At 32.4% G+C, this 12,409-nt stretch overlaps 1 protein-coding gene across 1 annotated transcript; it reads left to right on the forward strand.

Annotated features, from left to right (window-relative positions):
• Nucleotides 1–9,931: 9,931 nt before the first annotated feature.
• On the forward strand, nucleotides 9,932–11,792 carry LOC131051435 (L-gulonolactone oxidase 5-like). Its single transcript, XM_059220554.1, has 3 exons — nucleotides 9,932–10,862; nucleotides 10,952–11,110; nucleotides 11,263–11,792. Exons 1-3 carry the CDS (start codon nucleotides 9,932–9,934, stop codon nucleotides 11,790–11,792), a joined length of 1,620 nt encoding a protein of 539 aa, XP_059076537.1.
• Nucleotides 11,793–12,409: the final 617 nt, after the last annotated feature.

A 12,409-nucleotide genomic window follows, 5' to 3' on the forward strand; every position in this document is an offset into this window, starting at 1 on the left:
GCACATTGGGATGTAGTAAAAAGAGTTTTCAGATACTTGAGGGGTACTTCAGAGTACTTGATATGTTTTCATGGAACAGGAAATGAGCATTCCTTAGATATTAGAGGCTATGTGGATTCAGATTGGGCCGGTGATGTTGATAGAAGAAGATCCACCAGTGCATATGTGTTTACATTATTCGATGGTGCAATCAGTTGGATGAGAAAGCGATAGGCTGTGGTCGCTTTGTCCACTACTGAGGAAGAATATATGGCAACTACTCATACTTGTAAGGAAGCCATCTGGCTAAAGAGATTGTCTTTAGATATAGAGTTCAAACAGGGTGCAGTGACAATTTACAGTGACAGTCAGAGTGTAATCTGCCTAGCGAAGAACCCTAGTTTTCATGCTAGGACCAAGCACATTGATGTACAATATCATTTTGTGAGAGATATGATTGAGGATGGCAAGGTGAAGCTGGAAAAGGTAGAAACTTTGGTGAATGTTGCTGATGCATTAACTAAGCCCATGAGCACAAAGAAATTCAGATGGTGTTCAAAGTCTATGGGCCTCTCGGCCCCTAGCAATTAAGTCCATGATATTTTGGATCCCCGGACTCTTGCAAGGTGTTCGACAAGTGGGAGAATGTTGAGAAACATGTGTCTCAACCTTGCAGTCTTTTTCTGGAAAATTCCAGAATTTGTTTGAGGTAGTTTTCCACATGTTTATGCATTGGAAAATGGTTAGTGAGTTGTTAAAAAATGAGTCTTGTCCATAGTAGAATATAGGTGGGCCATTTTTAGAGCCTTAATGACTCATTTTGTGACTTTTAAGAGGGTCTAAGCTAGGGGACAAAATTATGGACGGGATTACTATTTTAACCTGGTTGTTTTTCCATTTTGGAAATGTAAATATCAAAAATGGGCACCATGTGGCATGGTGGTTAAGCCCATGGTTTTGTAAAACCACAAGTGGTTTCCAGGTTGTAAAATCACTATAAAAGGAGGGCTTGGGGAGGAGTTTGATCATGGAGTTTTGGTTTGCAAGGCTGGGTGCTAGAAGGATGCTACTGAAGTCTCTCTGAGCTTGAGTTGAGGTGATGCTCTTGTAAGAACTTGCATTGCAAGTGTATTGTAATCTCTTGTTGATTTGTTAATATACTATGTAGGTTTTAGAGTGTGGGGTTTTTCGCCTGTATGGGTTTTCCCCACGATAATCACTGTGTTATGTGTTTCTTGTTTTATTTCTACTCTATTTGCTTCTTGTGATCTCTATGATAGTTATGTTGAAATTTGCAAAATCGTCCTCTCAAGATTAGCGTAGGAAGCGTTTCCGCACACCTTTGCTTCTTTTCACCAATGATATCAATTATCATAATCATATTATAGTATGAAATTCATTCGTAATTTGAACACAACATTGCCAACATTTAAAACCATGTTATATAGATATCTTTCATTTATAAGAGGCAAACACATGGGACTCGATTTTAAAAACCCATTCGTTAATCTTACAAATAATAATTGTGATAATGAAATATCATTGCATGTCTTTCTATTTTGAAGAGGATTTTAATCTATAGATTTTTAAAGATGAATTGACATCACTTCTTTTCAAACTAGATATTCTTTCCTCTAGCTAAGAAAAAGGAGATTAATAATTGGGTCTTTATGCCATGTTGCTTCTAGGAAAACTATGACAAATTCTCCTTTGTTAAAATAAAAACTAGCAGTCTTTTTGATTCCTTGTGATGTGGTTGATGTTTAAATTAGTAATTCTAGGGAATATTTCTCGTTTTAGGAATTACAAATATATTTTAAAAAAAGTAGATCTTTTTCTCCTCTAATTATTTTCCAAGCTATAAGACAAAAACCTTAGTTCATAGATCTATGAACTCTAAAATTTATTTATGCTATGCATGAAAAATGGTTTGAAGAGTTAAACCAAGATACCAACCCCAATGATGAAGATGGATTTGTTGATGAGCCTTAGATTTTTCCTTTCACTTCATCTATCAATTCACCTATCCCTCCATTCAATAAGATACTATTGAAAATGATAATGAAACTATTATTTTTTATAGTTATAAACTCTTTATAAAAAAAATCATACAAAAATCATTCAAAGAATCATACAAAAACCATTCAAAGGGATTCTTTGAATGAACTCTTTATTTTATTAATACAAAAATTGGCCGATAGGGCCTTTGAATTGACCCCTCCACATACCCTAGTAATCTTTTGAAGGGATGTGTTCGAGGGATCACTACAACTGCCATTGAACAAAGGGTCTTTTTCGTCCAAGGGGTTTACAATTATTTTAACCATTGACAAGTTTTCTTCATGACCAAAAGTATAACCCACTTATTTGGGATGGCCCATTTTGTTTCACCTAGTTGTATATGCAATTACTTTAAGGTGGGGGCATACATTCCTCTATGTGTTCATTTTGATCACGCACCACAAATTTTTTTATGTTTTCATGGCACTCTTTTATTTATCCTTGGTGGCACTTTACCAAAATTACCTAGCAAATAGTGGGCTTTTCTTGTCCATTAGTGTCTAATATAATTGGCGTGAAGCTCATCTAGAATATCTAAGGAATTTTACTAGCTTGTGAGGTCTTCATTTGTTCATGAGCCACCTAGCATAGCATAGATTTCTAACTTTATACTTATGAACCCTTGTGGATATAACTTCTAGTAATTATTTGAGGATCTCGCTAGTCCCAAAAGCCATGATTTGTGTTTTTGGACATGACCCCTAGTAAGTATCTAAGAATCTTATTAGTCCTAGAGGTTATGTGTGATTCAACATCGGTTTGTCAACCTATCTAGAAAGTTGGTTTGGAATATGTGTAAGTTTCATGTAAACACAATTCCCTTTCCTATTTTTAAAAAATGACACCTTCAAGAACCCAATTATAATCAATCTAGAATATTTGAAATAGTGAACAAACATATACAACTTCAAGGATAAAAATTATTCAAGCATTCAAATATGCTGCAACAATTTATGAGCAAGTATGTTATGGTATTTCATATTGCAACCATGCACTAACATTTTATAGAACTTCATGAGAATCACATCAACCATGCACTAACATTTTATAGGACTTCATGAGCATCACATCAACCATGCACTAACATTTTATAGGACTTAATGAGCATCACACAAATCCTTGTGTGATATTCCTTGAGAGGGTATCATACCTATGGTGAGAGATTATCATTTCAATATTTATCATTTCTTTATCCTTTGCCCTTGTAAAGATATACAATGTATCTCATGGTTTATGGTTTAAGTGGCAACACTAATATGAGATTCAACTTAAGCAAGCCACTATATGGAGCAACCATTTTCCCCCATTTTCTATGTGAATCATCATTTTATTTTCCACTTTGCCAAAAGGGAGGCTTAAAATGGACCCAAATAAACATGAAATTTTTTGTCTTTGCACACAATCATTATGTCTAAGAGTGAAATAGTTGATAACATAGACAATTAGAAATATATAACAAGAAAATTAAAATAAATGAGGAAGCATTGGACTTTGATTGAGTGTAATTATAGACAAGGAACTTGAAAGAAGTTTTCATACTCATGAAAAGATTGTTATTGAAATAAATGTTTTAGTGAAGGGATATAAATTATCTAATAAATAATAATGAATATATTTGAGATGATTAGGATTGAATTTATTTGTTTTATTTCTTGAAAATAATGTGTTATTTATTTTTCATTAAGATAAGTGAGAATTTGGTAGGGTTCAAATTGTGATACAAAGAAAAAATAGTAGATTTATCTCAGAGGTAACCAAAGTTAGGATTGAACAATATTTGGACTAACCATATGAACCTTTACATAGTTCTTCCTTTTCTGAAATACATTGCAACGAACTATTACCAACATCCAAAATTCTAGGTGGAGGGGAAGAGGGAACCCCTCAAGAAACCCCAACTTAGGGTAAAACACCATTAGAAGGTGGGACTACAACTTAATTAAGAGGCAAAACAATATCTTGAGAAACAACTTTACCATTAGTGATAAGACTAGGAGTCTAACACTTGTAAGGGAAATAGGAAATTCATTAACCTTATTATATGCTACTTGTTTATATTATTGGAAAAAAATCATTTATGAAATCAAAATGAGAATGAAGGCATGAATGTTATAGTGAAAAGATAAAAATTATTTAATAAATAATAATTAATATATTCAATATTATTCGAGTCAAATTTTAGCTTTTTATTCCTTGGAAATAATGTGTCATTTGTTTATATTATTGAAAAAATAATTTATGAAATCAAAATGATGGCAAAACTGTGAATTTTACAGTGAAAAGATAAAACTTATTTAATAAATGATAATGAATATATTCAATATTATTGGAGTCATATTTATTTATCTATTTCTTAAAAATAATGTTCTATTTGTTTATATTATTGCAAAAAATTATTCATGAAATCGAAATGATGATGAACATAAATTTTATAGTAAAATGATAAAACTTAATTAATAAATAATATTGAATATTTTTTATATTATTGAAATCAAATTTCATTATTTATTCTTTAAAAGTAATGCGATATTTATTTATATTATTGATTTTTTTTAAACTTTACATTCAACATAGAAAAAGATCAAACTCAAATATTCTTTTGTGATACACTTAAAAAATTAAAACTTAAACTCAATTATCTTAATAATCTCATTTTATTTAAATATTAAATAATATAATAATAAATATTTAATGAACATCTTAATATGTGCATACCTCTTCACAAATTCCTCTTCATACCTTGCTATAATGATCTATAATAATAAAATTTAATAATACATTTTGAAGGTCAAGATATTTTTACAAAAAAATTAATAATATACCTCACATTTTATATCTAAATTAAATCGAGAATAATAGATTCGACTGGAGTTTCTTGGCCGGCAGCCTTTTTTAAAATTCAAATGCAAACAGCATTTGTTATACAAAATTGGATAGAAAATATTTCAAATTGAGGAATGGATAAGCGTAGACTAAATTTGCATGCGTTGCCTTGTCAAACACGTTTGGAGATAACGTCTTACAATGTGTTTTGAAATACTAGGCAATTTAATAGTGAAATATTTATTCATTGATTTGAACTCAATTTTCTTACTCTACTTATTTTATTTAAATATTAGATAGTTTAATAGTGAAATATTCAATGATACTCTCTTCTTAAATGTCTTTTTGTGTTCTATGGGAAACTGCAATTAATAATTTCAAATGATATTTTATATCTAAATTAAAGAGACATGGATCAGATTTTCTTTCATTTGATGATTTTTTTTTAATTAGAACATTTCTTAAATCCATTGATATGTGGACGACCTATTAGACAAAGGAAAGAGAAAGAAATAATACTTGTGAAATGCCATGCTAAATAGTGTTGACAATAAATAATGGCTAGGAATTAATTCACGATGTGTTAAAACTAATAATGATTAGTCCACACAACATAATAGACTTGGACTATATTTTACTTGTACTCATAGGTTTCTTAGACTCATTTTATTTAATAATTCAATAGTCACTATAAAAGATGCAACTCACTAAAGAAAACGTGAATCCTTGAAAATAGTTAAGATTGAAACACTATCCTTGCCCCCCAAGAATGATGACAAGAATAAGAAGGCTATTATGTTTCTAGCCAAGTATGATTGCACATGAAATTGTACCACCATGAGTGAAAAGGAGCCCCGAAAATGTAAGCTACTAGTCTCACATAGTGAGGAGCAACATAACAGATGAAGGGAAGTGCTCATGCACTACTTCATGTTTTGAAAGAAAGATTTTCATTTTAGTTGTTATAAACAAAATATCCAATGTTTTACCATTTTTTTTGAATTGTATACAATCATCAATAATGTGACCATTTATATGATGAAAAAGATAATATTTAGTGCTATCTCTTGGTTCAAGCATTTTCCTATTTGTGATAGTAGGAAAGGAAATTCTATCATCATTTAGAAGTTGCCAAAAGAATTATTTTGCCAGTGAAAAAACTTGTTTGTCTTTTGACTTAGATGAATTAGGTAAAAAGATTGATAAAGAAGGGGGAGGAAATCCAACACCTTTCCTAGTGCAATGTGAAGGAGGATCTATGCAGACCCTGATTCCTTGTTCTAATTTTTTAAGATCTTGTCCACTATAGCCTTGTTTAGAAATCAAATCATAGCCAACTTCATAATATGTTTTCAATTGTGAAAGAGGAATTTCATTATGGACTTCATTGAAATTTTTTGTGTAATTACATCTTGAAGGGCGAAAGGGATTAATAGATGACGAAGGAAGATCCTTTGTAGGGAGATTCTTATTCCTATCATCATTATTCATGTTAGCTTTGTTAGGTTGGGGAGAAGTATTCCCATCATCTAAAGATTCATCTTCACCGTGTTATGTTAGGGGATAAATCATTAATAAAATGCATAACATCATCTTGTCTCAAAATATGTTGATGATTAAGATAAGCTCTTGGAGAATAAGGAGGACCTAGAGTGATAGATTTACTAAGGTTAAAAAATATTTACCTTGTTGCTCTTCCAACAAAGTACCTTTTCGAGAAGAGTATTCCTCATTACTCTTCAAAGTTATATCTCCATTGGAGACATCATTGATAGGAATGTTAATTCTTTTCTCATGAGTAGAAGATACTCTACGAGATGTACAAGTATGATTAATTTCAATATCATCTCTAAAATTAGAAAGGGTATCATTTCAAACATCTATCAAACCTTTATGAGACCTAAACATTCCATTAACATCTTTGAGAATATCGTTATATAGAAACATGAAATATGTATGAAAGCTTTAAGAAATAAATTGAATGTAGGAAAAATCTTTGAAATGCAATGCATTAAAGTTGTATGAATGAATGCAATAAACATTAAATGAAAGAGTCTATTATCCAACACATGATTTTGGTAAATATAGCTAATAAGTAATGTAATCACATGTGAATTAGATATCCAATCAGATTTTGCAAATTTTGTTATCATAAATCAGATCTAAAAATAACAAATCAGAAATATGAAAAAAGTGTCAAGTTAACCAAAATGTAGTGGTGAAGTGAAGATGAGGTATTCACTAGTTTAAATATGTAAACGAGAAATTAACCCACTTCCTACGTATTACATCAAAGAGGAATTAAATTAATAAATTCAATCTCAATTATATGAAAAGGGATAAACGTTGATTGAATTTTGTTCCTTCTTTGTTTGAGTTGAAAATGAACTATGAGAAGGATTTGAAGTAAAGATGATGTAGAATTGACAATAATCAACATATATTAGCATTCTTAAATCAGATATGTAGACACCATATATAGATCTAGAAATGGGAAATAGAGAAGATTTTTCCCCTAAAATATGGTTTTAGAAATGTAGGACAATGGTGCTTAGGGCATCCTTGCATAGGAGCTCTGATGCAAACAATATATGTCTTTTCGGGATCACAAGTTTGTTTCGATTATTTCATTGAAGTTATATTAGCAAAGTGTTGGACAATGGTGCTTGGAACAAACTTGTCTTTTCTTTTCTACCTCTGTAAAAGCTAATTTTATGTGTCTCAGTCTGCTCTTGCTCAATTTGTATTTTTTGTCCCTAGACCTTATCACACGCACGTACAAAGGAGGTAAATAGTGTTGTTGATAGGGGCTTGCTTAGGTCAAATCTCGGATTTGGAATTAACCCTAATTGAGATATTGAAATAAAAAAGTTTACTTCAATTTTTACTTTCTATTACATAGAGAAAAGAAACCATTAAGACTTTCATTATGATGTGAACTAGTGATTTGTTACATGCTATTATTGAATTCTAATATATATATTTTATTTTAGAAAATAAATTGTGTCATTTTTAATAACAAGAGTTTTTTAATGAGTGACATTTATTTAATGACACACATAGTAATAGAATAATAAAATATCATTTTTGTAATCATAATTCACTAATAGTAATATCTAGTGTATGAATAGTTTTTCATTACTTTCCTCTTCATATTTCATTAATTTCCTCTTCATATTTAATTTATTATCAATTTTAAATCACAATAGTTATAATTTAGAATGATTCATTCATGATGCATAAATTTTAGTTATTGGAACAAAGATTTTACTATTATTTATTTAAAATAATGACATTGATTTAAAGTAATTAGATATTTACAAATATCCTACCATTTTCTATGTTTCAACACACATTTAATATTGACCCCTAAATTTGAAGAAAAACTTTTGTTCACTATTTTTTTTAAGTATCATTATTAATTAAAAAAATGTTAAATTTTAAATTTTAAAATTTTTATCCTGAGTTCTACACTCCTAAAAAAAATTGTGCTATGTTGAATCTATCTAATTGTCCAACACTATTTTTTTTTACAAAAAAGGTATTTAAATTTGTAAAAATAAAAAATAATGAAAAGGATAAACATTGTTGACATGCTTGGAATAAGATAACGTTTTGTAATATTCTATATGACATATTATTTATCCTTAGTTTCATATGTGGTTTATGACAGATGATTTAGTTCATATCATTGGCATGGTGTGGTGGTTAAGTTGTAGTGTTGACGATCTTTGCATCAAGATTCAAACTTCCTTGAGGAGAAAGTTTTGAATGGTTATATTGGGGATGAGGTCTCCCATTTGCAACCTCACGAGTTCATAACTCCAAGTTAAAAGCATTTAGCCCTCTTTTAAAAAAAAATTATAGATGATATAAAATAACTTTCTTTTCCTTTCTTTAGATTATTATGAAACTACTATTTGTTTCATTTATTTAAATGATATTTCTAAGTATATAAATTGTTTCTCTAAAAGTGATTCTTTTGGCATTGGTTGTGAAATAAGAGACCTTAATATAGTTAAGAGATGAGAGGATTTCTCTATTCTTGATATCCATTTGGATTTTAATGACAAAAAAAAATCTCTTTGAGCTTGTTTAGGTGGAGAAATTAATAGATTTTTGACTATTTTATTAAATAAAATGTTAGATTAATTGTAAATATAGGTTAAAGATTAATGTTTTTATTGATTTTAATGTATAGAACATTTTTCTTTTATGTTACATTCACATTTATTGAGGATAAAGACTTTATTTTCTCATAAGACACATGATTTTTTGGTCTCGTAGGTTTTATTGAACAAAATAAACCCCTCCAATCATCCTACATTCCTTCCATAATTTAAGCATGAAAAATCCTTTTGTCTCCACACACGATTTGAGAAAAAAATTATATTTGAAGTGGAAAGACTTGTAAATTTACACCATTTTATATACTGGTCAACTTGAAGTACTTTCTAAAACCTATATTCATTCTTTTATCTACTCATTAAGCTGAAGTACTTTCTAAACCTATATTCATTCTTATTTTTTAAGGTATTTCTTAGGTGGAATCTCATACCCTTGTCTTTTTAACTTTTGTTGTGTCTTTTTCAAATGATAAATGATTTTTGTTCTCATAGGTTTTATTTAACAAAAATAAACTTCTCTAATCTTGACCAAAAAATAATTTTGACAAATAAAAACACAAAAAATAATATAATTTTTTAATACGATTGAAATTTAATTTTACTATTAGTTCAATAAATAATGTTAAAGAAGAGTGTTCAAGACATACTTTCATTTTTATTTTTAAATTTTTGCACATCTAAAAGGTAGTATTCATTACATATTATTTTTAATAATAATCTAATTCAAAAATCACAAAATTAAGGTTGACTAAAACTAAGATAAATATTTATTGAAATTCTTCTCAAGTAATGATGGTAGTGTTATAATCAGCATGATTCAAACCCCTGCTAAACTATTATAATTGAAGGCTGGTACGATCATTATTTGTATATAGACACATTGTTATAGTCCCCTCGGAATATAACCAGCTTGTTTACAATTTGGAAAGTGGGAAATAAACATGATGATCCGCACTCTGAGCATTTTCCTTTTGTTTATCTTCAATTTCCCGCCAGTGTTCTGCACAGAAGCAAAAGTTAAAGCGTGCCTGCCTCCTCCATCCCTGCAATGCACAAGCAATGGATGCGAAATCTTCAATTACCAGGGCAAATGGGAGGACCGATCGATTTGCAAGGCGACGAGCGTTGCATGGCCCACTTCAGAGCCCCAACTCCTCCGTGCTGTTGCCCACGCTGTTCACAACAACCACACGATCAGAGTGGTGAGCAGACATTCTCACAGCCTCTCAATGCTCGTCTGCGTTGAGAGAGATGGGCTCATCATTTCAACCCAAAATTATGACTCCGTCATTGAAGTGAATAGAAAGGCCATGACAATCACTGTACAAGCCGGAACGATGATGAGTGACGTGATTGAAGCAGCTGCAAAGCATGGCCTCTCTCTGCCTGCCATGACTTACATCAGCACAGTTTCTGCAGCCGGCGTTGTTTCCACCGGAGCCCACGGCAGCAGTTTCGCCGGGAAAGGCAGCGGAGTTTATGAATATGTGGTGGGAATGAGAATCGTGGTGCCAGCGTCTCCTTCCGAGGGCTGTGCAAAGATCATAACTTTAACAGAAGCAGATGAAGATCTCAAGGCCGCGAAATTGGCTCTGGGAACGCTGGGAGCAATTTCAGAGATAACATTCGCCTTGCAGCCCATGTTTAAACGATCGGTTTCCGTCTCAGTGAGAGATGATTACGATCTAGAAAAGGAAGCGGAAAGTTTCCTCAGAGCTCACACATTTGCCGACATAAATTGGCTTCCTTCACACCGGAAGGCGGTTTTTGTTGCCAACGATCGCGTTTCAATTGATGTTGCAGGAGACGGCAGCAACTCAATCGTTGGCGCTCCCATCAAAGTCGCTGATATTGAAACATGGGTTTATTTATGTGAGTGTTTTAACTTGTCAATCTTCTTTCAAAAATGTATCTGTATAATACATATCGATCGTCTTATTTGGTTTGTCATTGCCTTTCAGTCGATTCACTCCAAGCAGAAGCAGACGTGCCTGCAATTTGCAACATTATTGGAAACCAAACAATTCAAGCTGCGGCAAATGGCATCGGGTTTTTGAATGACGGAGAAAATTTTACAGGTTACCCAGTGGTAGGTTTCAATCATCGCATGCAGACATCTGGTAAATGCGAGCAAGTCCCTAAACTAAAAGATGAGAGCTGTACTCCCACCCAAATTTTAGATAAATATGAGACCACGTGTATCTGGGACCGTCGTATTAACACTCTTTTACCTTTGACGTGGAACTTAGAGTGCCTCTGTCTCTTTTCCCAGAAGCCGTGAAGAATGTAAAGAAAATAAGAGATTTGAATCCCCAAAGGATGTGTGACGAAACTATAATATCTATGAGGTCTATTAAGAAGTCGGAGGTGTACCTGGGACCGGCTGAGGATCAGGTGACGATGGAGCTCATAACTTATCGACCAAGGAAAGCGGGTACGCCCAAGTGGAATAAGGATGTGTATCAAGAGATAGAGCAGATGTTGATCGAGAAATATGGAGGAACGCTGCACTGGGGAAAGTCTGGAGGTCACTTGTTTGGAGGTTTAGCCAAACGGACGGTGAACTTGGAAGGATTTTTGAAGGTGAAGGAGAGGTTTGATCCGGAGGGACTGTTTTCTAATGATTGGACGGATGGTTTGTTTGGAATAGGAGGGAAAGGTGTGGAGGAGTTGAGAGATGGATGTGCACTGGATAAGATGTGTAAATGTAGAGAGGATAGACATTGTGCTCCAGACAAAGGGTTTCTCTGCAAGTCAGGGAGTGTATGGGAGTATGCTCGCGTTTGTAAAAGCATCAAATAAGAAGGTGCTGTTCTATCTCTAAATAAGTAGGTATATTATCATGCCTAACAATCACTGGTACATATATTATTAGTGACCAGTACCCTCCCTTCAAAATTTGACTTGTTCAAAATAAAATTATACTTTCTTAACTAAACGATTAAGTCTTAGAAATCTACTCTGTTCAAAGTTTGACTTGTTCAAACTAAAATTATACGCATGTATGTACGTACGTACGTATTTATGTATGTTTGTATGTAATTTCATAGTCATGACAAGGATAATTCAACAACTATCAATAAGGAGGGCATTCAACCGGACCATCCGGCCCCAGGGAATCAACTATAGCTTAAGCAGGAATCAACTATATAGTTGGACTCCTTAACTCCCTCCCTAAAGACGAGGACCCGGTGGGAGAGAAGGTGGCCTAACATTCTTTCTTAATTGCTAACAGAGTAGAGCTTTCCTGCTAACAGAGTAAGGCAGATTCTCCATCCTCACCCCTGGGTTGGGCCTAACAGCCAAACGGTCCATCAGCCAAACAATAAAGTATTCTGGATGGCCTAATTAACTAGTCTTACCACATACACTAGCAAAACATATATAAATATGCACAAATGCACTAGGAGATCCTAGAA

The sequence above is a fragment of the Cryptomeria japonica genome, chromosome 5 (assembly GCF_030272615.1).
Source record: "Cryptomeria japonica chromosome 5, Sugi_1.0, whole genome shotgun sequence".
NCBI lineage: Eukaryota > Viridiplantae > Streptophyta > Pinopsida > Cupressales > Cupressaceae > Cryptomeria > Cryptomeria japonica.